The 26,942-nt window shown below is 30.9% G+C and overlaps 3 protein-coding genes and 1 non-coding gene across 5 annotated transcripts in view; 2 read left to right on the top strand and 2 right to left on the bottom strand.

Annotated features, from left to right (window-relative positions):
• The first annotated feature begins 1,841 nt into the window (after positions 1–1,841).
• LOC115887694 (WD repeat-containing protein 43) lies at positions 1,842–8,644 on the top strand. Its single transcript, XM_030907160.1, has 9 exons — positions 1,842–1,880; positions 2,122–2,541; positions 2,606–2,850; positions 2,910–3,117; positions 3,167–3,348; positions 3,409–3,577; positions 3,637–4,070; positions 4,125–4,366; positions 8,258–8,644. Exons 2-9 carry the CDS (start codon positions 2,362–2,364, stop codon positions 8,437–8,439), a joined length of 1,842 nt encoding a protein of 613 aa, XP_030763020.1. The 5' UTR covers positions 1,842–1,880; positions 2,122–2,361; the 3' UTR covers positions 8,440–8,644.
• LOC115887696 (seipin) lies at positions 8,446–13,045 on the bottom strand. 2 transcript variants are annotated; one of them, XM_030907163.1, is made up of 6 exons: positions 12,575–13,045; positions 12,350–12,513; positions 12,086–12,288; positions 11,896–12,034; positions 11,716–11,838; positions 8,446–8,829 (listed from the first exon to the last, which is right to left on the bottom strand). In XM_030907163.1, the coding sequence occupies exons 1-6, from the start codon at positions 12,856–12,858 to the stop codon at positions 8,720–8,722; spliced, it is 1,023 nt and encodes a 340-aa protein (XP_030763023.1). In that variant the 5' UTR covers positions 12,859–13,045; the 3' UTR covers positions 8,446–8,719. The 2 variants fall into 2 exon arrangements, with proteins under 2 accessions (XP_030763023.1, XP_030763022.1); XM_030907162.1 differs by having other exon boundaries at positions 8,446–8,832; positions 12,575–13,044.
• A 295-nt stretch (positions 13,046–13,340) lies between these two features.
• LOC115887706 (hemicentin-1) overlaps positions 13,341–26,942 on the bottom strand; it is a 1,088,837-nt gene continuing 1,075,235 nt past the window's right edge. The window contains exons 10-11 of the mRNA XM_030907180.1: positions 14,072–14,250; positions 13,341–13,834 (exon numbers count right to left, since the gene is read on the bottom strand). Of these exons, the coding sequence (XP_030763040.1) occupies positions 13,583–13,834; positions 14,072–14,250 (431 nt within the window). The 3' untranslated portion in view covers positions 13,341–13,582. The remainder of the gene's footprint in view (positions 13,835–14,071; positions 14,251–26,942) is intronic.
• Positions 13,902–13,972, top strand: Trnag-gcc. The gene has a single exon. It is a non-coding gene; the product is annotated as a tRNA-Gly (tRNA).

Raw genomic sequence — 26,942 nt, 5'->3', positions numbered from 1 at the left:
CATTAACTTCTTTATGTTCATCGATAATTTCTGGACTCTCATATAATAAATTTTCAGTAATTGTTTTTTTAGATATGAAAAATGCATATGATAAAGTTAATATTTCTATTTTGATTCGTAAATTAGCTGAATTGGGTATTGAAGAGAATATTTGTAAATACATTAAAGAGATACATACCAACAGGAAAATTTATATTGTTGATAATTTTTCAAAAAAATTGATTGGTCCTGGTTTTACTAATAAGGGTTTAGCACAAGGATCTCCTTTAGCTCCAATTTTATTTAATATTTATATTAATAATGTTAGTGACTTTATTGGGGATGATGTTAAATTAATTCAATATGCTGATGATATTGCTCTCCTGGCTCAAGGTTATGATATAGATTTGATAGTTAATAAATTAAATGTTACATTGGACAGTCTTGAGGAATGGGCGAGATTAAATGAAATGAGTTTTTCTCCTGAAAAATCTTCCTGTATTTTAATTCAAAGAAAATTTTATAATCGTATTTTACCAGATATTAAATTTCAAAATCATGTTATTAGATGGGTTGAATATGTTAAATATTTGGGTATTTTTATTGATAATCGGTTTTCTTGGAATCATCAAATTGAGGCTATGTGTTCTAAAGCTACTAAGGGTATTAATTTAATGAGATATTTTTGTAAAACCTGGTGGGGGGGACATCCAATTACTATGTTAAATTTTTTTAAGTCCTATATTCGGTCACATTTAGATTATGGTAGTATATTATTAGCTAAATGTTCTAAAAAGTTATTAGAAAAACTTGATAAAGTTCATTTTCAAGCCTTACGCATTTGTTTAGGGTTTATGCGTTCCTGTCCAACTAATATCATTTTATCAGAATCGGCAGAACTTCCCCTTAATATTAGACGTAATTTTTTGGCCACTAAATTGCTTTTAAAAGCATTCTCTATTCAGGATAATCCCATTATTCAGTCTGTTACAGAAGCTTATGGGGCATATAATCAATCATTTGGTTTTTGGTCAAGATATTATCATGTTCCTCCTCTTATTGAAGGCATTGATCAAATTTTTCCTCATGTTCAAGATGTTGATGTTGTTAATATGCATCATTATTATAAGTTTCCTCTTTATTTTAGTAAAAATGAATATTTAAGATTGGATTTAAATAAGAGTGAAAATAATTCTATTAAATTTAGAGAAGTTATTGAGTTAAAATTTAAACAAAAAATTAAGTTTTTTACGGACGCTTCTAAGGAAGTAAATAAAAATGTTGGAGTGGGTATATTTTGCCCGGATTTAAATTTGGAAGCCACCTATATGATTCCTGGATATGCTTCCATATTTGTTGGAGAAATGTTGCTATTATGATGGCATTGAATGTAATTGAAAGCAAAGAATTGGAGGATTCTGTAATTTTTAGTGATAGTGAAAGTGCTTTACGAGCATTAGCAGCTTATCCTAATTTTAAGGACAGTCAAATTACATTTGCTACAAAACGTAAACTATTTGAGTTAAGAGAAAAACAATTTCGAATTTCATTGGTATGGCTACCCAGTCACACGAATATTTTAGGCAACGATAAAGCTGATCAATTAGCAAATATTGGAAAGACAGATGGTCGAGATGCTGAGATTAAATGTTGGTTTACTGATTTTATTCCAATTCTTAAGGAAAAGTTTTGGTCGTTATGGAAAGGCAGATGGAAGGAGATTTCTTGTACAAAAGGGACAAATTATGCAGAAATTGTTACTTTTCCCTACAAAAGCATATGGTTTAGATCATGTAAAGATTTTACAAAGAAAAGATTGACAACCTTCTTCAGATTAAGAAGCGGATATTGTCTAATTCCGTCCCATTTACATCGTATAGGTGTAAATGCAGATTCCTTATGTGAGTGAGGAGAAATTGGAACGTTAAACCACATCTTTTTTGAATGCAATAAATTTCCCGCTTTAGTAGATAAACTATATAAATCACTTATTGGCTTTTACAAAACATCCCCTCATAATTTTACCTCCGCTTTGCATACTCATCCAATTGTAGTTAATATTATAGGCGAATTCTTAGATAGTTGTGGAATTAATCTTTCACATTTTAAATGAAATTGTTATTAAATTTGTTTATTTTGCAGGATCTTCCTTTGCCAACATTTTCTTCAACTCAACAGTCGGGGTATGGGATTTCCCAGGCTCGCTTTATAGCGATCCTCGTCTGTGTGTCATCATCTATATAAACGCTCAACCGTAGGTAGTTAATTCTACCATCCGGCCGGATAGCCCTGGCAGCTGTGGCCATTAAACTAATATACTACTACTATAACCTCACAAAACATTAAGGTTATGTTATTCTTATAAGCGTGTAGAGTGTAGAAATGGATTCACAATTTAGTGAAAATGGAAAATATTTCGCTCAGATTTCAACTGATGGTAAACTTAAAATATGGAATACAGTGTCCAGCTCCTTCGAGCAAGAATTTACCCCGGATTTTCATTTAAATACGCCGTGCACTTGTCTACAGTTTCTGCCGCACTATCAAAACACTGTTAACAAAGTAAGATTTTAAAATAGTTTTGAGAGAATTTTTAGTACGTGTAATGTATAACTATGAATTTTAGGGATCACCTTCACCGAAAAAGAAAAAACGCAAAGAAGATCCAAGTTTAGCACCTAGTATAGTTTTAGGAACAACATCTGGCCTCATTCTAGTTTATTCTCTATCAAAAGCTGGCGTAGATTATACTATAGATAGTAATACACACCTACAAATTAACTGTCTGTCTACTGTAGACGGTAGTTTGCTTTATTCAGGTGCTGATCAAGAGATTTTACAATGGAATTTAAGAAAGAAAACATTAAAAAGGTTGTTTTCATTTATCAAACTTATATTTGCCCTGTTTGAAAAATTATATTCAATTTTAGCAAATGGAAAGGTGGAAATGAATTAATCACTTCAATATTAGCAATACCAGAAAGTGAAAATATTTTAACAGCCTCGAAAAATGTGAAAATGTGGAATGCAACAAGCAAGGAGCTTTTAAGGACTTTTACTGGTCATAGTACAGATATATCCCTTATGAAGTACATTAGCCCTTTAGGGGGTGATTCATATCTGATGACAGGTTCCAAGGTAAACTTTTATATTACTTATGTAACATAATTCTAAAGAAATGTTTTAGGGTGATCGAATTTTAAGTTGTTGGAACATTACAAGCCCATCTCAAAAAACTGCTGTAAGCAATTATCTTATGGAAGACAGCATACATAACGTTGCTATTAATGTATCTGATGATGGATTAACAAACATTGCTACAACAGTTAGAACTGGTGTAGTGCATGTTTACCAACACAGATTAAATGGGTAAGAATAAGTAATTTTATGGAGTTTGAAAGAAAACTTCATTATTTGTATTGGTTTTAGTAAAAGTGGTAAACCTTTAAAACCCAAATCAACCATACAAGTAGCTTGTGATACAGGAAAACAAAACGATTTAGTAACTCCAATAAGAATATTTGGTGCCACATTTAGGGACTCAGAATCAATATGTATTGGACATGGATCAGATGTAATTTTAACTTTTGAAAATGTGGTATGTAAAGTCATGTTTGTATATTTTCATTAAACTTAATAAACTTTTTTTCTTTAAAGAATATTAGTGAATTGAAAAAAGTATACTGTTTAGTAAGGCAAAGCTCGAAAAGTACAAAGGTCTCGAAGGAAGATGATGCTATGAAAAGAAAAACACCCCTGGTCGGAGATAATGTCCATTATCTCACACCCCAAACCGCGGGGGCTGTTATAGGTAAAAGGAAATCAGAGGGAAAAATGGAAATTCCTATGGAACAGAGATTAGAGAATTTAACGATAAATAAATCAGAAGGGAGTTCAAAAATACCCAAAGCCGATAATGTGGCACAGCTTCTTTTGCAAGGTCTTCACAGTAAAGACAGGAACTTACTTCGAACAGCTTTGTGTAGAAAAGATGAGAATGTTATTAGGAATACAGTAAAAAGATTACCAGTTACGGCTTTCGAAGGTTTGATCAAGGAACTAACTGACTTTGTCCATGGAAAAACTCTTTTGTAAGTCTCAAATTGTTTCTTGTATTGATTAAATCTTATTTAGAATATTTTTAGGAGTCATTTTGGTGCACTTTGGTTGAAACACTTGGCGCAAATCCATGCGGGTCTCTTGATATCGAATCCTAACCTGGCAGAGATGTTTTCTGGGGCTCTAGGCAGTATCGATAATAGGATATCGTTACAAACGTCTTTAAATAGGTTAAGAGGGAAATTAGAACTTTTGGTTCCGCAAATTAATACCAGTAATGCTGATAATGTTGATGAGGATGAGGCAGTTCTTGTTTTTAATGATAAAGGTAGGTTTAAAAATTAATATAAAATACAAATTTAAAATTTCCAAAAAAAAATATTAATTTATTTACCTTGAGTGACAGTGAAATTATATATTATTTTTTTTTATAATATCCTTCATATTTGAATATACAATCATTGTACTGTATGATCGAAAAAAAAACGGCGTTCAGTTGGCTTGGAAATTATGATCGATGACATCGATCGATGAGAGCGATCTTTATTTCAGAGCCAGCTCTGACGCTTTTTTTTTCGATCATGTTGTAAAAATATTTAAACGTATTGGTAAAAGCAGAGTAAGTAGATCGCCAAGTAGCGACAGAAACCGTCGGCTCTTTTGACGTGTTTGACAGATAGACTACGTATTTAACTGCTCAACTTATGAAGTGGTCCCATAAACATGGTATACACTGCTCATATTTTGAAGTGGAATTAATTATAAATTTTTATACATATTTTTTCTGTTTTGTTTTATCCTTATTTCTAAATTTGAATGTATAAAATATCTTACAGCTAAATTAAAAACACGATTCGTTGCCTGAGGTATACTTGAAATAAAGTATACAGGGTCCGGCAATAGTGCGTCGGGCATCTGTAGCTCCTAGAATAAAAAACTTGAGAATTTTATTTAAGTGCAAACCTAAAGTATGTATGAGGATGTATTTCCGGAAAATATTTTAACTTCTATAGAGTGGCTCAAAAAAGTGTGACTGGATGTGGATGATTTTTTTTAAATGGAACACCCTGTATATTATTGCATTTTTGACTTCCTCTCAGATCACTTTACATAATCCTAAGATATGAGTAAATATATTTCTATAGTGTCAGAGATATTAAAAAATAAATCAAAAATATATTTTTTTTAACCCTTCTTAAAAAAAAATATTAAAAATACAAGAACTGTTCTGAAATCAAAACTATATTAGATATTTACTTTAGATGGTCTGTTCTTACTTTGATATAAGGCTCCGCGCGCACTGCATCGGATCGGACCGACCAGCAAAAGCGACTGCGACCATCGTACATATAGACGGCGCCGGCGTCCACTAAAACATTTCGGCCTGTAGAGGCCAGATTCCTACCTCTACCTTTCTACGATAGTCGAGTCACCGCCTTCGCCGGACTGGTACCGATTCAGTGCGCGTACACCTTAAATATGGCAATCGTAAATCATACAGGATGTTCAATATTTTACGCCAAACTTTCAAAAATATAAAATAATTTTTCTTCGTTTTTTAAAACGGAACACCCTGTATATTATTTTTTTATTTGATGGAGAATTAAAAAATAAACATTTTTTATATTTAAAGTATTTCAAAAATTTTTAATAGTTTTCCGGATACACGCAGTATTATTTCATATGGCGCTTTTAATGGTAAAATACGAGAGAAAAATCATTGGGTGGCTTTGATAAAAATTTACTGTGGAAAATGCTATATGAAATACAAAACCGGGAATATCTGCAAAACCGTTAAAATTTTTGAAATACTTTAAATGCAAAACATGTTTATTTTTTAATTCTCTATCTATTGAAAAAATAATATACAGGGTGTTCCGTTTAAAAAAACACAGAAAAATTTTATATTTTAAAAAGTTTGGCGTAGAATTTTGAACATCCTGTATGATTTACGATTTCCATATTTATAGCAAAGTAAGTACAGACCATCTAAAGTAAATATCTAATATGGTTTTGATTTTAGGACAGTTCTTGTATTATTAATAATTTTTTTAAGAAAGGCTGAAAAACATATAATTTTTATTTATTAATTAATATCTCTGAAATTATCGAAATATATTTACTCATGTCATAGAATTATGTAAAATGATCTAAAAGGAAGTCAAAAATGCGATAATATACAGGGTGTTCCATTTAAAAAAAAATCATCCCGATCCACTCACACTTTTTGAGCCACCCTATAGAAGTTAAAATATTTTCCTAAAATACATCCTAGTACATACTTTAGGTTTGCACTTAAACAAAATTTCCAAGTTTTTTATTTTAGGAGCTACAGATGCCCGACGCACTATCGCCGGACTCTGTATAGAGATATTTGATAAATGGCAACAGTGGCAACTTTGCTTCTTCATATGACAGATAACCTACCTATTTCGCGCAGCCGCAAAGAAAATTTAAAACGGGACTGTCGCTACTCGGCGGTTTACTTACTCTAGTAAAAGTTTACAACTAGGGATGGGCTTTTTTCTCGATATCTATCTATAGTTATCGATATATCGACCTATCAATACTTATCGATATATTGTTGGTTATCGATATGTTAAATCTTCCTAAGACCACTTTTTATACCAGATACATACTATTAGGGATGGCCTTTTTATATCGATAGTTATCGAAATATCGAATAACAATAGGTAATTCGGTAGTCATCGATATATCGATTATCAAACCTTAAAATTTATTAGGGATGTATTAACAGCATTTCCGTAAACATCGATTACTGATAACTATCGATATATCGAAAGATTATTCTTACCTACTGGTGGCTTCAAAATTCTCGTTAAATCAATAGTTATCGATAACTATCGGTAATTCGGTTGTTACCGATAATTATCGACATATCGATAACTAAAATATATCGATAGTTGTGATTTTAATAAAACACGTTTTTAGATGTATCAAAATTAAATAAGGGCTCGAACTCACTGACGACCAGGTCGCAACGACCTGGCCGGATGTATTGCGTTTTTAGCTGCGGCCAGATGAACGACCAGTTTCAACAGTGTTGTCAAATCTAACGATTTTTTACGTTTTACCAATTAGAAAATATTGTTTCAGAAATGTTAAAATATCCGAGTTAACTAAAAAGCGAAGTTGCTATTCACAACAAACAAAAAGCATTGTGTACGCGCGACCGACAAAATGGGAGATATTCTGTTTCTTTTTTCTACTGATATGGCGCCCTTATCGTCTTTAGAAGTAAACATGTTAGGGCCATCGTAAAAAAAGATCGTCAGACACTGGCTCTAAATATAAGCAGGTAGAAAGTTTAGCTTCCAGTTATTTCAATGTTTACAATATAACGAAGAATCTACAACAGTAATTACTTCTATTTTTATGAATGTTTAAGTTACTATCTTAACTTTTTTTTCAAAATAATGTACCTAGTAGAAATATAGTCTAATGAACCCTGTTTGAAAAACGTTAAATTAAATATCGTATTTAAAATACAGTTGTCCTCCTTGTACATGACTACAATACAACTAAAAAAACTAATTTAATAAAAAAACAAGTGGTTGTAGAAAAACTTTAAATATTATTTTTTTTATTTTGTCAAAGGTAATAATAACAGGTATCATACCAACCATAATTAGAGTAGGTATGTCATATAAAAATGTTTTGAGTTTTTACTAGAATCGACCCTTGATAAAAAAAGGGATTAGATTTAAGTTTACCTTTGATCCAGTCTGTATACTATTTCTTTGGATTTTCTGCACGTGTGCAAAAACCACTAAAACACTATATCTTATAGAAAATAAAATATTGTACCTTGAATTTGAGGGAAAGAAAACCGGCAACAAGTGGCAGAAAATAATATTTCCGTGCAGTCTTCTGGTCGCAACGACCAACGGACGGCCAGGACGTTAGTGTGCGCTATATCATTTGATTTAATGGTTTTAGAGGTAGCTGCGGCCTGGCAGGTGCGACATGGTCGTCAGTGTGTTCGAGCCCTAAGAGTAACTTTAACTCTACATACCCATGTTTTGGCTTGTTAGGCCGAACATAAATGTTAGGCCTGCCTTTTTATTTAATTTTGATACATGTAAAAGCGTGTTTTATTAAAATATTAATATTTCAACGATGCTTCACAAGGAACCAACCATAGACCCAGTATATTTTTTTTTGGTTGGTATAAGGTATGTATTGAATATTTTTTTAGATACTTCCGATTCAGAATCAGAGGAGGAAATGCAGATCGAAATCGCCTCGGACAGTGACGAAAACGAAGAATGGGAAGAAGAACAGGATAAGGAAGAGGAAGAAAACCACGTTGACGCTTCTGACGGTTCCGGTTCAGACTCCGATTCCGTAGTGATGCTGGACGACGAGGCCTCAGATTAAAACAACTTGTAAACTGTTTTATATATATATTTGTTCTGTTTTCTAAAATCCTACAAAAAACTACCTTCCAGTAAGAATAACATTTTAATAATAAAGCAACCATTTTTTTTACTGTTGATGTTTTTCATGGTTCACATTATCTTTTTTTCAACATAAAAGTTAAGTTTATCAATCTACTTGAACTGTATTTTACAATAAAATATATATTTATAAAGTTTAACGTTGGTTTATTTGTGTATAAAAACAGGTAAAAATGGTAAAAAAGGGGAAATTCTTTGGTCTAGTTATAGTTTAAGTTGCCTGGAATTTCTTCTATCTTTTGTCTTCGTTTTCTTACTCCAGTGATTAGGTAACTTCCTTCAGATGAATCAGAATCAGTGTTATATTCTTCTTCTGAAAAAAAATGTTATTATACAGGGTTGTTCACCACATACGACACGGAGTATTGTAGCTAAACGATTAGATTTTTACAAATTGTAAGTTTTGGGTTCGTTGAAGGAGTATTAGAGCTACAATTTAAAAATATTTTTACAAGATACAGAGCGTCCCAAATAAATAAAAAATATCGAAGTTGTATTTTTTTAAACGGAACACCCTGTATATTATTACATTTTTAGTTTCTACGATTAAAATAAAGGTAAAAAAAAATTTGATTAAGATTTATCACACTTAAAACTTACCGTTTTTGAAATATTTTCAATTTTGTGAAATTACAGTAAAAGTTTTAAGGCTTCATTACAGTGTGCCCCAAACAGGGTTGGAAAAAATCATAAAATCAGATTTTTTTTGATTTAAATCGGATTTTTTTTATTTAAATCGGATTTTTTTATTTCAATCAGATTTTTTTTTATTTTAATTCAAAACAATATTTAAATCGGATTTCCAAATGACTAGGACCTATTTCCAATTAAAGTCCTATCCTAAATAGCTAAGTCTTAATAACTCTGAGCGATACCGATAACATTAACAATTCTACGGGGCGTGTCATTTTTCCACATCGGTCACCAATATATTCCGCAAAAAAGTCGCTCGCTTCAGATCAAAAGGATTTTTTTCCAACGTCTCAAAAGTATTAATTTTTGTCATTTTAACGGCTATAGGCATAAAAGTAAAGCACTGTTACGCCTAAGCACAAAAGTACAAAAATATATTATTAAACTGATATTAGGTGTCAAATTCAACGAGTGTACAAATCGTTTCTCGATTACTGTTTGTATTATTTGCAATGTTTGAAATTGATTAAAAAATTATTTGTAATGTTTTAAAAAAATAGTATTTTATTCAGAGTAAAAATGTACTTTTTGTACCTCCTTGTAACGTCGGAAAAGCTTAGATGGTATAGCGTTACGATGGTCCTTCAAATGTACAGCATCGTCAAAAAAAGTATAATTTCTACTCATAATAAAACAATACACTATTGTTCGGAAATAGTCTTAAGGCGAGAATGAAAATAGTATTATCTAATGTCAAAGTGTAAAGTACTTACTGCAAATCAAAATGTCGGTCGGTAAGAATTTGGAAACATATCAACGTTTCAAAAAAAAAAAAAAAAAAAAATAAAACAACATATTTTCTGACAACGATTATAGATTTTCGGGAATGAAGATATAGTCTCTATATCAGAAGAACTGAGAGAAGAACCTAGTTCTGGCACTAGTCGGCGAATGATATGTATTCGAAAAGCGAATTTTTGTCACTTATAAATAAATTTTAAAATAAATTCCTGCGTTTAGCGGTCTTATGGATTCACACGAAATTACTTCAAAAATCGGTTCAACATTTAAATTGATGAATAGATATTTTTATATAGTTTTATAAAATTTACAATTATTTTTCGATTTAATATCTGTTATAGAAATATTTTTGATAGTTTTCTAGGACAGATTTTTATAACTTTTACAGTTATTTTTTGATTTATAAAACAAATTTCAATAAAATAATTTTTTTGATTTAAATAACATGATTAAAATTAAAAAAATCACTTGATTTAAATCATGCCAACCCTGGCCGCAAATAATAGTAAAAAATATTATAGTTGTAGAAGATCAGTGATAACATTAGTGAGTTTTATTTGACACTTGTCAAAAGTTAAAATAAGCTGCTGTGGCAATATTGCATTTGCCAAATATTTTAGTGACTTGTACACCAATTTTTATTGATTTCCCTATAGGCTTGGTGCATTTCAGTTGATTTCAACAAATTCCGACCGCAGCGCACTCTACGGCAGGAATCAGAAATTATCCCTACCTATTTCACGCCACCGTCATGTTGATCGCATTAAAATAATATTCAAATCGTGGTTTTGTCATAATATTTAAGTATTTTAGTTTTTTGTTAGTGCAGTTATTGAGACTATAAAACACTCAGGTATGAGGTTTGTGTGATATAACGCTGTTTCGAGTAGTAGAAAATGAGTGAAAAAGAATTCAAACTATGCGTCGTATTGTGTTGTGACAATTTCAAATGTTAATAAAATTGCCGAAAAAATGCTAACGCGTAAAGGAGAGCGTAATTACGGTGTTGTTGGGTGCAATAATATTTAATAACTCAACTTTCCCCGATATTCCACTCTTCCGAAACAACATTTTATAGGTTCATAGTTTCTTATACCGATTTGATCAAAAGCAAAAGTAAATTCAAGATTCAAGCAGTTCGACGAAACAAGTGAGTAAACAAAGTGCTCGTTACATAATCAAAAAATTAAATAGAGATATACTATGAGAGGATCAAATATAATTTACAATATTAATGGTATACTTTTTTTAATCAACTAGATTAAATGTTTTATTATGAACATCTTCTAAAATTATAATTATGTACCTTTAAAAAATATCGTAATAGCCAAAATATCTCCAATTATGCCCCACTAGCAAAACTGGTAATTAAAACTATGCTTGCTACCATAGTTGAACTCATCTAAAAAGTGTTTTAACTGGAATAATAAATTATAATACAAGTTAGACCTTCTGCAAATATCAAAAATTTACTTTTTTATTTTTATTTTTAGAATTTTTACAAATTATACTTCCTAACACTTTTAAAATGATTAAATAATACATTTTTCGTATATTCGCTATTTAAACCTGTGTATTTGTATTATATCGATTGTTTACAATATTCTCCAATGGTGGCAGCACTGGCGGAGAATGCACCAAGCCTATATGCCTTATACTGAATGTCTTTTTATTAAGGTGGGAGTATTTGTATTTTGAAAAGAGACTTATAGAAAATTATATCAAATAAAAGGTGACTTGACGTTAATAAAAGGTTACTTACCATTATTTAAATTTAATACAGTTTTTTGGGACTCTACATACTGCAAATATTCATCTGAATTGATAATCTGATACCAATTAATCAAACATACCAAAGCAATAAAGAATAAATTTGATGATATTCCTACAAATTAAACAAAAAAATTATACAAATGTCTCTCACTACGTATATTAATTTTACCAAAAGTAGCTGATAATACTGGATAGTTAAACATGACATATCTCAGGCCTGAAAACTCCGCATTAACTGAAAATTTCGCAGAGTAAATTTCAATATGCTTTGTCTGAATTTCGATAAAAATATCCGTGACAGGTTCATACTAAAAATAATCAATTGCTTACAGTTTTAAATAAATGCTATAAAATCCTACCTCTGATTCTTTATAATCTGAAAAAAGTTCCACATGTATATTCTGCTTCTCCTCTGTAGAACCGAATATAAAAAACGGTATATAAAATAATTTGTACAACGAATCTAAAAGCAGGCTTCTATAATGTAACATCGTAGATCTGCATGAGTTTGCTATGGTTTTGCCCTCACTTGACTTAAAATCTACACAAACCATAAACATTCCTAAAAAAATAAGAAAATCATCATTCCTTGCTATTTTTCTAAGTTTAGGTTCATTTCAAACCTAATTCCTTATTCACTGGAGATTCAGGCATCTCTAAATCTAGTGATATTCTATAAGGTTGTCCCATCATCAATAACTGCTGCCTAGAAGTTAACTGAACATATGCAGAAGGAAAACTACACATCCCCTTCTCTAACTGATGGTCGTAAGTAGTTCCACATGGCCTACATTTAATAAAATGCTTATTTATTAATCATTATATTATGTAAATACACAAAAACTTACTTAAACTTCAAATGAACAGGTCTTTCGTGCCTTAAAGTAGGTACATACACATAGTAGAAAGCTAAGTACATAAATATTGATAACCAAACTAATAAAGATGTAATAAAAGCTATTATAGCTCCTCTCAACAATATATCTCTTAAATTATGCACTCCATTCTTTGTTCTGGTTTTATACAAACTTACACTATCATGAATAAACTTAATTATAGGTAATTTGATCCTTTGTTTTACATATTCCCTAGGACCCAATCGAAAAATACATTTTGCCATACTGAAAATCATACTTTTTTCGGGATATTATTATTAACTAGCTGCTAACTGGATCGATTTCTATCGGGATACATCATAGCTATAAATTACTGATTTGGACTTTACTACTTTTTTAAAGATAAATTCATTATTTCGAATTTGTTATCACGAAGAAATTTTATCTCTATCTCATTTTGAAAAGGTTAAATGTCAAGTTGTCATTTTGGGCCGGTTTTGTTGTGATTGTTATCTCTCTTTTGATCGAGATGATTAGACAAAGATAAAGTATATTTGTTTGAAGTTAGGAACGTATTTATGCCGCATGTAGGCAACTAATAATACACCAAATCGTAATGTTTTTGCGCACTATTTGCTTGTTAAATTTCAGCTCTAAGTGTAATGGACATAAGGTTGATTTTTTCCTTAAAAATTTAGTAATAAAAGACACACATTGGACGTATATTTTTTATTATTATTTAAATATCATTACATGAATTTTTACATTCAAGCTCCGTCTATTAACAAATTTATACATCTTTTGCAAAACAATATAGAAAACTATACATTAAAAAATTAGTTTTATATAAATTCTTATAAATTTCAGTTGGGGGAACGGTCACAAAACATTTTTCTCTAATCCTTTTCTTTTGTGATCGTTCTTATAATACTGTACGTGAACGACTTTATGGGACTTTATATTAATTTCTAATGTATGTGGTGAATATCTCCATAAAACCTAATCAGTCAACATAGGTAACTAACAAGTAATTAATAATGAAAGAATCACATTTATGTAAATTGTTTGTAATAGTAAATTGCGAGCTCCCGAGGACTCAACTTCTTCGTACTGGGGCACGTTGTAGCCGCTGGCGTAAGTCATATTGACGAAAAAATTCCCTTCTGCTAGGCCGTTAGGGGATCGGACGAGGAAATTGTATTCCCCCGTGTCTATTGTAGTTACTTTTGTGAGAAATAACACCGCTTGATAACAATACGGACTTGTAGAATTCTGAAAATAAAATAATACAATTTTATTATAGTCCTATTTAAAACAGATTTTACGGAGAAGATATCAAGCATCGGTGGTTCAGTGGTAGAATGCTCGCCTGCCACGCGGGCGGCCCGGGTTCGATTCCCGGCCGATGCAGTTACTTTTTTATTTTTTTATACTATAAAAAAATAATAATTCAAGTATTTATAGGTTTTAAATTCTAAAATATCGTTATTTTCTACTATTTTTACTTACTGTAATGCCGTAGGCAATGACTGTTTTATCCGCGTCGCCCGGTTTGTAGACTTTTCTGTTTTTCGCTATCCATAGCACTTTATTGTGAGGTGGATTGGCGCAGAACTCCATTGTCAATGTCAAAGGTTGACCGTAGACCGCTGTTATGCTTTTGTTTGTGGGGGTAACAGTTGGCCTGCCTGAAACAATAGAAACTCATTTTAGTTATACTTATACATGTAAAAAATGTACCATTTAAAATCGAAAAAAAACCTGTGTCATAGTGGCCGTTGAAAGGTAATCGATGATAATTTCTGTTAGGCTGAAGTTTATTTTATCAGTTTTTGATATGCCAATTTACTGTATGGGGATTCAAAAATCAAAAAACTGTTTTCAATTTTTTTCTTTATTTTTTTACTTAATTATATAGATTGACCACTAAAAATAAAAAAAACAGCGTCAAAAACGGATGGGAAATGGCATTTTGTTGCGGTCAATCTCTAGACATCATTTACTATTTTTTTAAAATTTACTAAAAATCATACGATTCTTAATTATACAGGGTATGTCTTAAATAAGTGCAAATCTTTTCAGGGCTGGTGGATATCAATAAAAAAAACATATTTTCTCTTTATCCTTTTTCAAAATAGTCCAAAATAACCGAGTTATTTCACTTTGAAAATAAAGAAAAAATAATTTCTGCTTAAATTTTGATTTTAAAACTGGGTTTTTTCGGGGTTTTCTTTCTTGTTGATTTAATTCACTTAGTATGTTGCCATATTAACAAAGTATTCTGTTTCTTAACTAAAAATTTTAAAAAAATCCAAAATATTTTCAAAAAATTCCAAATCTTCAATTTTTTTTGCAAAAAAATGTAGGCATGTTTCTGGAGTCGGAATATACCACCCTTAATAATATTTACATTTTTTTAAGACCCATCCTCTCTACCGGGTGCGTCTCAAAAGCGGCTCACCCCTATAACTTTTTTATTTTTTTTTCGATAAAAAAACGAGATTTGGTATGTTAGTATACAGGGTGGCGCACCTCATTCGCCTCGGTTGATTATATGAAAACAGAAAGATAGAGAAACAAAATATTTTATGGGTATATGTGGGAAGGCAATGTGCATAATTTTAAATTATTTTCAAATGTACAGGGTGTGTCAGAACTAAGGTCCATACCAAAGTTATATTTTTTCTTATGGAACACCTGGTATTTTATTTAATTTTTGGATTCTTGGGCCCAAAAAAAGGCATTTGTTATAAGCGTTTGATATGTTTAAAGGCTTAATATGCATGCTATAATAAAAAAGTTTGTCAACACCTTGTACAGGGTGGGCCAAATTCGACGCTTTTAAATGGAAACACGTTTTTCTATAGGAGATAGACGAAAACTAATATCGGTGTCTAGAGCTCAATTTTCATCAAAAACATGATGGTGAAAACCGTACATCAATATCTGTTACCGTTTCGGAGTTACGGGGTGTTTTTCAAAAATGTGCATTTTTAAAAAACCGCTGTAACTTTTTTGCTATGGAAAATTTTGTATTTCTATGAAAACATTCAAACATTTCCAAAGCACCTTTTTACGTAGAATTTAATGGTTTAAGTATAATTTTTTTAAAATTAATAATTTAAGAATTATCTACAGAAAATTTGATTTTTTATATGGGACACCCTGTATATTTTTAATTTATTGAAAAGAATTTAAAATTACCTTTCCAAAAATATAACACACTTGATATTTTCCTCGATTCCTCTTCGAGATATAGAGTATATAAAAATTCGCCCCCTTTTAAATAAGTAGGCTTTGAATGGCACCGGCTGTAATGCCAAAAATTCTAGCTGTGAACATCAATTAAAACGAAAATAATATTTGCTCTGAGAGGTGCAGAATTTTATAACAATTTAAAATATATTTAACCAACATCAACACATTTAAACTATATCTAATAACAATAAAAATAAATAGCAAACCAAGACATGAGATTTTGCTACAGGTGTTCGACATATCGACCAAGACGGTCGGTTGTGGACTGTTATGGACAGACGGGGCAGTTTTTGAAAATTTCTCGCTGAATTCATTAACTCAGTGGGGGTGAAAGATATCCTCTCATAACTGCTAAGTATATCTAATTCTTGTGTAGATTATACGGAAGAATAAGGAACCTTTGTTCTTCCGCAAATATATCCATAGGATTAGATCCATGGGCACTAAGTCAGGCGGCCTCGACGGCCAACGGCTGGGATCTTGGTTAGCTATTCAATTATTCTTGAAATTGGCTGCAAAAATTTGCTGATAACTTCAGCGTTCTTAGGCGGTGCCTCGTCTTGCTGGAAAAATATGTTTTCCAGTTCCATTAAGGGCATATCATCAATAAGGGGTCCAAAGCCTACTAGTTAAAAGTGGCGAACTTTTAAAAATTCTGTATTTCGAAGGGGATTATAACAAAATATCAAGTGTGCTATATTTTTGGAAAGGTAATTTCTTTTTCTTTTCAGTTAATTAAAAATATAGAGGGTGTCCCAAATAAAAAATCAATTTTTCTGTTGATAACTCTTAAATTATTAATTTTAAAAAAATTATACTTAAACCATTAAATTCTACGTAAAAAGGTGCTTTGGAAATGTTTTCATAGAAATACAAAATTTTTCATAGCAAAAAAGTTACAGTGATTTGTTAAAAATGCACATTTTTGAAAAACACCCCGTAACTCCTAAACGGTAACATATATCGATATGCGGTTTTCACCATCATATTTTTGACAAAAATTGAGCTCCAGACACCGATATTAGTTTTTGTTTATCTCCTATAGAAAAGGGTGTTTCCCATAGATTTAGGAAGAACAGATATCACATTTTGCATTTTAACCCGATCAAACAATCGGAGGTTGACTACGTACTGTAAAAACCAACTGAGATAGAGAAGGCGATATTGCCACATCTCAAATTTGCGCCTATCTACTTAGTTTGATTTGCAGAAAAGGTGACTTTAAAACCTTCACCGGATATTAATAAATCTCAATTTCTTAATTAAATTAATAGTTTATTTTTAACGAAGCATGCGTAATAATATGTTATTAACCAGAGGATATATGCGTTACTATTAAAGGACATGTTTACTGTTTAATGTGCTGAAACGTCTAGAACTATTGGCAACGTCGCTGCTAGTCTTCCAGATGAGCCGTCCGTCCCACCACCCCCCGCGACGGTTCTTGGTCCGTTATAGCGTACTACGTTTAGCTTACGGTGTGTTTGAAGTCGGAATCAAGTCCGAAGTGAACTTTTCAGTGTTTTTCAGTAGTTTTTGCTTTTGTTTAACGTACTTTTGAATCTGTGAATTTTCAATATGGTACGACAGTGTCAAATGTGTGGAAAAATAAGCTCAAATTACCCGAATTTGTCTTTTCACAGGTAGGTATTGTTTCCGCCGCGCCGTAATCGCCGTACATAGGCGTCCCACAAGGGAGCCTCTCGCAATTAAAATAATTTCTAATTATATTTGTTGAATTTTGAGCTATTAAAACAAGAACGTAGTAGCCGGTAATTGAATTATAATTCGTCTCAATTACTACTTAACTGTTGTAGATCATAACAAATTTGAATATAAACGTTGCATTTGAAACTTTAAAATTGCGTCATATTTTGGTCATTATATACGATATTCTAAAGGAATTTTGCTCAACAAATAAACAAAGGTGTTTACCCGCCCTTTTTCACATTTTATTGCATTATTATATCTGCCCCTTCGGCCTCGTTTAAACAATTTTTTACCACCGTACAAATACCTAGAGTTATTTGTACGGTGTGTTTACCTTTTTTTAGAATGGGACGAACTGTAAATAATTCTTAGGCTACTAGTTTTATACATACCTATATACAGAGTGACCCAGGCCTCCAAAAAAACTTTTTACCTATTACGTTTTTGGTTTGTAATTTTTATTTCAATTTTTTACATAAGATGGGGGCCATTGTAACGCACATTTTCAAAATATTTTTGTCAACATAGAGGGTGATTCTCGGGGTGATCAAACCGCTATACATATGCTTAATACAGTTCATGAAGATTGGGACATTTAACTAAAATTTGATTGTCTGATGAAGCTACCTTTAAAAGTAATGGATTTGTAAATAAACGTAATATTCATTATTATGCGACAGAAATCCCATACTGTAGCACACAGATTCGATACTTTTAATGATAAATGCCTTCTATTGAGAGACTAAAAGGTAATTGCCTCGTACCAGAGCCATCATCATACAAGAAGAAGACCGAAAGTCAAATCTTGTCTTTATTTTCAAAAAAATACAATTTTCTTATTAAATATTGATTTTAGGTATATGAAGTTATTAATAATATAAGATTAAACAACTATTACACAGTACTTTACAGGAATCTATCGATTGCGAACTAACTAAATCGTTACTAATTACTAATTTTAAAAAGTTCTTTTTAAGATCAAAAAAGGTAAAACTAAAACCTAAATTATCATTTGAGATTAAACGGGAAGTTCTAAATAATGTTGCCTATTCTAAAGAAGAAAAATTAATTTATAAGTTTTATAACATCTCTAATTAAATTTGGACGAAAATAATATTTCTGTTTGCTGTAGGTAATTTTCTCAGGGAAAATACGTAAATAAAAATGACTTTTTAAGTAAAAAAAAGTCAAAAGGACAAGTTATTCCAAAAAAGGACTGTCCTTTTAAAAAAGGACAGGTGGCAAACCTAGGTATTTCTGGAATGGAAATTTAATGGCAAATCTACAACTTTAGTTTGAAAACATGTTCCGGCCACCTATGTTTACAAAAATATCTAAAATGTGCTTTACCATTGCCTCCATATTCTGAAAAAAAAATTGAAAGAAAAGTCACCAACCACAAACCTAATATAGAACTGTTTCGGAAGCCTGAGTCACCCTGTATATATTCAAAAGTAACTGAAAATTTATATAGAATTAACTGAAAGTTTAAATTGAAAATCGACGTTAAAGCGATTTTCGAAAACTACCTACTAACGTTTCAACATAAGTATATGTGGGATATTAATTATATTAGACCTTATAACAAAACTCATCTGATGAAAAAGTCTTAATGTAGTATATTAATATGGAGTAAACATTTTACTAATTACTTTACTTTTACTTTACTAATTAAATTCGTTCCAAAAAACGATACGCCACTGGCCATTAGAACAATCCAAATGCGCCTAGTTGCCGGGGTCGGAAATTTTAGACTTCTCAGTCTCTTCTGTCCTTGTTTGACACATTGGAATGTTTGATACACTACCAACGAGTATTTATGAATGAGATGTTCGGTCTATATTTATAATGTCTTTGGTGTTTCCATTTAAAAGCGTCGAATTTGACACCCTGTACATTACTTTTCAGAATTAATTCTTGTGCTGACTTTTAAGCCAGAGAAATAAAATTTACTAAAAAATTTGATTTCTTTTTAAAATGTATACAGGGGTATCAAAAATTGCTGGTCTATCAAAATAAATATTAAAATTTATTTATTTTACATAAAAACTGCGTTATTTTAAATGCAACATACTGTATATTTTAAAATAAGTCGAAGCAGATTTAAATGCTCTTTCAAATTATATTAGGGTTTCCTATACCTATCTGGCTCAGATTTTGAATAAAAAGCGATTTTTCAATAAAATGGCAGTCAAGATGGCTGGTGTTGCCATGGCAATTTGCTAGTGACAGTTAGTAGTTATTTTCAAATTTGACATTAGTTTTTGGACTTTATTTAAATTTATAACACTTTACTTTTATTTAATTTACCTACAATAGTTCAATAAGTAAGTATTTATTATTTTATCAAGAAAAAGTAGTTCTTCTAGTCTTTTTTAAGAAGAGGTAGTTCTTTGATTTATATTACGATAATACGAGGCAAATTCTTTTTCTTCACTTCCAACGACAGGTTTCTGCCTAAAAGCTTTTTTATATACCAAACTATCAGCTCTGCGAAATAGGAAAGTTAGAGTTAGTATTTAAAATAAGCGCTTGTCAAGAAAATTCCTCTTTCGATGTCTTTGGGCATAAACCCTTCAGGCCAAGAAGCAATTTTCTTCACAAAATAAAATTACTAGTAACATACCCATACCCATTCCTTCCGCCATCGCCAGCAGATACCTACTGCTTTATTTTTCTTGATAAAATAATAAATACTTACTTATTAAACCTTATTGTAGGTAAATTAAATAAAAGTAACCTGTTATAAATTTAAATAAAGTCCATAATGTAATAATAACTATTGTCGATTTTGAAAATAGCTACTAAGTGTCACTAGAAAATTGCCATGGCGACACCAGCCATCTTGATTACAATTTTATTGAAAAATCGCTTTTTATTCAAAATCTGAGCCACATAGGTATAGGAAACCCTAATATAGTTTGAAAGAGCATTTTAATCTGCTTCGACTTATTTTAAAATATTTTTAAAATAAGTAATAAAAATAAAATAAATAATTTTTTTTAGTTTTTATGTAAAATAAATATTTAAAATAGTCCAGCAATTTTTGATACTCCTGTATACATTTAAGGAAGCAATCAAATTTTAAAGTAAAGTTTATTTCTCTGGCTTAAAAGTTAGCACAAGAATTAATTCTGAAAAGTAATGTACAGGGTGTCGACAAACTTTTTTATTATAGCATGCATATTTAAATACCTTTAAATATCTCAGAAACCAAAAGTTTTAAACATATTAAACCTTTATAATAAATGCCTTATTTTATGTCTAAGAATCCAAAAATGAAATAAAATACCGGGTGTTCCATAAGAAAAAGTATAACTTTGGTATAGATCTTAGTTCTGACACAACCTGTACATTTGAAAATAATTTTAAATTATGCACATTGTCTTCCCACATATACCCATAAAATATTTTGCTTCTACATTTTTCTGTTTTTGTATAATCAACCGAGGCGAATGAGGTGCGCCACCCTGTATACGACATAAATTAGGATTGATGACGTATTCAATTGTTTTTGGTCACTTATTCCTGTTTCACCGGAAGTTACTACAACTTTTGATTTTAAAATGGCACCCTCGGTATTTTTTTACTTTTTATTCGATAGAAAATGACACTCTGAATAGAAAGAAGAACGAAGAACATGTCTAATTTTGACATTTTCGGTTTATTTGATATTGTAACATGCGGTTCATAACGATAATTTGACTCGAAATAATAAGTGTGTGGTACCAAATTATTCGTAAAAAAATGCTTTTTCCCAATATGCTAATGAGCCACCCTAGTTCTATTTGAAAAAAATTGAGATATGATTAAAAATACGATTTGGGCACCGTTTAACTGGCCAGGACAAGACACGAAAAACATTAGACGATCAAAACTATTTTTCCAAGGCTCCTTGATTAAAAATTAGTGTTTTTAACACAACACATATCATATATCAGCACTCAGCTGATATATGATATGCCATTCTATTAAGAGTGTCATTTTCTATCGAATAAAGTAGAAATATACCGAGGATGCCACTTAAAAATCAAAAGTTGTAGTCATTTCCGGTAAAACAGGAAGTGACCAAAAACAACTGAATACGTCAATCAATCCTAATTTATGTCATATACTAACATACGAAATATCGTTGTTTCATCTAAAAAATTAAAAAAGTTATAGGGGTGAGCCACTTTAAAGACGCACTCTGTATGTCATGTTACACTGTCATGTATTATGTTACACTCTGTGTAAAATAATTATAACTCCTTTATAAATTGGCGCCCAACGTGGGGCCATAAAAAATGTAACCAATGTAAAACCAAAATGTAACCAAAATGTAACCAAATGTAACCAAAAAAAAAAACAAAATGTAACCATAAATTAAAGAGACAACAAAGTAATGAGATTTCTGAATGTCCGGAGTGCGGAAGAGAGATAACATCACGTATCGGGCTTTTCAGTCACAGAAAAACTCATGAAAGAAAACTCTTTGCGTAGCCTCCGGACGAGTATTTGACACGCATCTTCTGATGCGTGTCAAATACTCGTCAGCGAGTAATGGCAGTAGTAGTAATAAAAAATGTAAAGAATCGTGGAATTGTTGAACGAACCCGTTATAACTTGCAAATTTCTAAGTATTTCCATAAAAATGATAAATATTGTTAACAATCCACACCCTCGCTATTAAGAAAGCACTTCCTCAAAGTCCCCCTCGGGAAAAAAAGCCGTTTTCTTTAAAGATATTGATATACAGATCTAATTTCGGAAACGAGACTAAATCTCCGGGCTTCCGCTGGAATAAAGAACGATTTCCAGCGGCGTAATGCGGCTGTAATTTATTTTTCCTCGGCTACGGTGTACGTTTACGAAAGTCTCTTTTCCAGACCCGCCATCAACCCAATCATTCCCCTCCTTATTTCTTCTTTAACGGTGTCTCAATTTTTTGTTCCTTTATTTTATTTAATTTTAACCCAGTTTTATACAGTAAAAACTAAAAACTCGAGGAGCGATCATATACGGTAATCGCAAAACATTTTCAGATGCACGTCATCAATCATATCGAAATTAAAGCTTATAAACCTGACTAAATGAAATTTTGGCAAAAATGCTTAAATATGTTGTAGGTATAATTTAAGATACTGATCTGCTCTTAATTTTACTTTATAGAGCAAATGATTGTAACAGTTATTTTATTTAGACTAAAGCTGCAAAAATTAGTTTAAAGCGATTTTTATTATCGCCATGGTCACATTGCGCCGTAATAAGCAACGCTGTCGTTAATTATTTGACAATCATAATATCATAATGTCAATCATTATTTTCTATAATATCGTGTTGTTGAATCTTTGGGAGTAATTTTCGTTTTTTATATTTTTTTAAAAATTGTACTTTTTAAGCACAAATAGTTCTTTTAAGAACTAAATTTTTCGAGTTTTTGTATTGCAATTCTTGAAATTGTGGCTTGAAAATATGCCGAAGTATTCAAACAGTCAAAGCAAAGAGTTTGAAGCTTCCCTGATAAACTATTTTGAACCAGAACGTGACAATAAAAGTCCTTTATTACCCTTGACTGCAGTCAGAGAAGTAAATTTGATTGGTAAGCACATTATACCACTTTCAAAGTTATTTCTACTTATTTCGATTTGTAGCGAGTAGCTGCCTTAAATGTAAATATTGCTACTGTGAGTGTTAGTAGAGTGACTACTGTTAATAAATTAATTAATAAAATATTAATTACTAAATTAAAAATAAAACGTAAAAATCTTTAAAAAATGGTATATATTGTTTCCCAATTTTACATTAAGATTCATCTCATAAATCCATAACAAGCTGGCAGCGCTGTCGCCATCGCGTGTCAGTCGAAGTTGATAGTTGATCACGTGCATCGGAAATTGTTTTGCGATGACTTTACATTAGGGTTGCCAATTTTCAAAATAAAAAATAGAGGACGAGATGGTAGAAAAAAGGGACAGGTGGGACTTGCTCAAATGTCTAGAATTTACCAAAAAGTTATGTAAACGTTATGCGATTGATGGTCCATCTTACTTTCTTAAAAATAGTTATACTCAAAACATGTTAAAATAAAACAAACCATTTTCAACAAAACTGTTTTTTCGAAACATAAGCTAACAGTAAGTAAACATAAAGTAGTTAAACATGTTTCCTTCCACAAATATTTCTTGTACATAAATATTTCTTCATTTTCTTTTCTGTACGTACAAACGAGTAGGAGTAGCAACAGACACAGATTAACAATTTTTTAAAGCATTGTGGCGATAGACGAATATTTTTTAGATTTTGATTTTGGTATGAGGACTTTTTCAATACGTGAGATAAAAGTGAGATCAAAATGAGGACTGTCCTCTGAAATAGAGGTTGGTTGGCAACCCTACTTTACATATAAAACAATGTTCTGCGGGTACAACATAAATTCTTATCCCAATGTTGAAGGATAGATGTATGTATCCCCCATTTTTGAGTTATAACTTATGATAGGCAGTATCTGTGATAGTTTTATAGAGGTTAGTTCTTCACGTTCTTCATCTCCGACCAATGCCCTCTATAAAAGATCAGCCTACGGGCGGACTTTTGTTTACTTCATCAGCTGTACATACTTAGATATTGGGTTAGATTCTGTATTCATATTTTGTCGGTTGATTTTTGGTATTATTTGTTATTGTAGTGCAAAAAACTAATTATTTTGGTGTTTAAGTGACATAAAGTACTACCAGATATATGGTTACTATGATGGTCAATCTGTTTCTCATAAAAAACACGAAATATTACACGTTTTGTTAAGTGCTGTAACCTAAAAGTGCCCATAAATTTTTATTTATCATGATTTTGTGTGTGTTTTTAAGACTCAACAATTCATCAATAAAGCTTAAGTGGAGTGTGTTTTTGGTGCTATGCCTCATCTTTGTTGTGTTCCTGGTGGAAAGGATAGTTATACTAGGCAGCTTAAAGTATCCGGAAGAGCAAGAAAAGTGGGTACGAGTTATAAATCAAGACAATTCTATTGAAAATATCTTTAATAAATTTAAAAATAATATTCTCCCAGAATGGTATTAAAGAAAACTGGACAATTATGTTTATTTTATTCATATTGTGGAATCTCCACTCCAAGTGTTATTGGTTCAGCTTCGATAGATTCAAACACGTAAGATAAACACTTAAATAGGTATTATGATCTAGGGAAAAATAAAGAATATGTGTATTAAAGATCATGAAAAAGATTATTATTTTGAGTTCAAAATTAAAAAAGATTTTTGTAAAGACAAGAATGATAAAGTTTAAAAGAAGAATGTGTTTTTGTTTGATAATATAATGTATGTAAGACAATTCTATTGAAAATATCTTTAATAAATTTAAAAATAATATTCTCCCAGGATGGTATTAAAGAAAACTGGACAATTATGTTTATTTTATTCATATTGTGGAATCTCCACTCCAAGTGTTGTTGGTTCAGCTTCGATAGATTCAAACACGTAAGATAAACACGTAAGTAGGTATTATGATCTAGGGAAAAATAAAGAATATGTGTATTAAAGATCATGAAAAAGATTATTATTTTGAGTTCAAAATTAAAAAAGATTTCTGTAAAGACAAGAATGATAAAGTTTAAAAGAAGAATGTGTTTTTGTTTGATAATATAATGTATGTAAAGCATAACATATACCTATTTATTCAGTAATTTTTACTGAATAGTGTCGATTATTTATAATACCAAATTAATATCAAATATTTAAGTGATGGCTGAATACAATATGAATAAAATAACAATAAAATTGGTATATTTGCAATGCAAAACTAAGTTTTAAGAATAAAGGTGTTACTAAAAATACTAAGAAATTCATATTTCTTTGTTTTAATTGGTCGAATGTTATTTACATTTTATTTAAGAATTATACCGTATCATCGAAAAAAAATCGGCGTCTAGTTGGCTTGGAAATGAACATCGATGACATTCCCTAAATAATTGTACACATAAAAAAATTAACTAGAATTTTACAATCTTGGAAAATTTGATATTCTTGAACCTTGTTTCTAAATATTCTAAATTTTTTGATTTTCTTGGGATTTAGGTTCGGGAAACGCTGATTAAGTTTTCATTTGGTTATTCATTATTTTTATTTGGTTTAAAAAAAAACGTTTCGGCTAACATTATAGCCTTCATCAGTGTTGTGTCATATGAAAAAAATAGTGTCGAATATAATCCATAAAATTACATATGAAATATTCACACCACATAATGTTTACTGCAATTAATAAACTAATATAAACTTATCAAAAGATGACCACATATTTTTTAGAATTATTATTCTTAACAGTAAAACTATCTACATTGACTATGGAGACTATGGAGTACGCAGTAAACATTATGTGGTGCGTGGTGTGAATATTTTATATGTAATTTTTTGGATTATATTCGACACTATTTTTTTCATATGACACAACACTGATGAAGGCTATAGTTAGCCAAAACGTTTTTTTTTAAACCAAATAAAAATAATGAAAACCTAAATGAAAACTTAAATCAGCGTTTTTCCCGAACCCAAGAAAATCAAAAATTTTAGAATAATTTTACATATAAAATGCCAGCGATCTTCATTTCATAGCCATCGCTGACGCCTTTTTTTTAGATGATATTGTATTATTTGTAAATATAATTTTTCGAACATTGATACTTGCAAAATATACATATAAATTTTGTGAACGCAAATAATAATACATCACTATTAGTAGATATTGAATGTTTTTTGTTAAATTAGATCGATTTTCAAACCCCAAAATTTAAAATATATTTACATTTTACCCAATATCTTATGTAATACATTATTTGTATATAGTAAAACATTTGCAGCATTTGTATGGTTCATAGTTTATTTGCCAAAGTATTTATTACTATAAATAGGTATATATGTTGTAGTTATTAACTGTATATTATGTATATTTCATGTGAATTATATAATTTTTAAAATACAAACCAAAAATCTGAGGAATAATTATGTTTTCCATGTATTCTACAACATATTTATTAATCCGTAGTATCTAACTAGCGTGACGTCATAAATCTCGCCCCAAGGCTGTTCTATTAGAGACGGCATTGCTCCGACATCAGTCGCAGTAAAGTTTATGGCACGAATGGTTGTCGTCTCGGCGCTCTCAGTGATAAGGTGTTCTGGTGTTTCCCCATTTTCTCGACAGAATCTGCATTTGCCGTTGCTTCTTAGCTTCAATCTACTGAAGTGTTCGTTGAGGAGACAGTGCCCTGTTAAAACCCCCTCGACAATCTGAAGATTGTTCTTACCTAAATCAAGGAAAATCTTTTAATTTTTCTCTGTCGTAAGTTCTGAGAAATTTCTTCTAGTGTCTTAGATCGTTGGCGGACTCCTATTTCAGGTTACGAATGGAGTTTTTCATGTTC

This window comes from Sitophilus oryzae, unplaced genomic scaffold (assembly GCF_002938485.1).
Source record: "Sitophilus oryzae breed Bouriz unplaced genomic scaffold, Soryzae_2.0 scaffold_610_pilon_pilon, whole genome shotgun sequence".
NCBI lineage: Eukaryota > Metazoa > Arthropoda > Insecta > Coleoptera > Curculionidae > Sitophilus > Sitophilus oryzae.
This window is presented reverse-complemented; position numbering and strand designations above follow the sequence as displayed.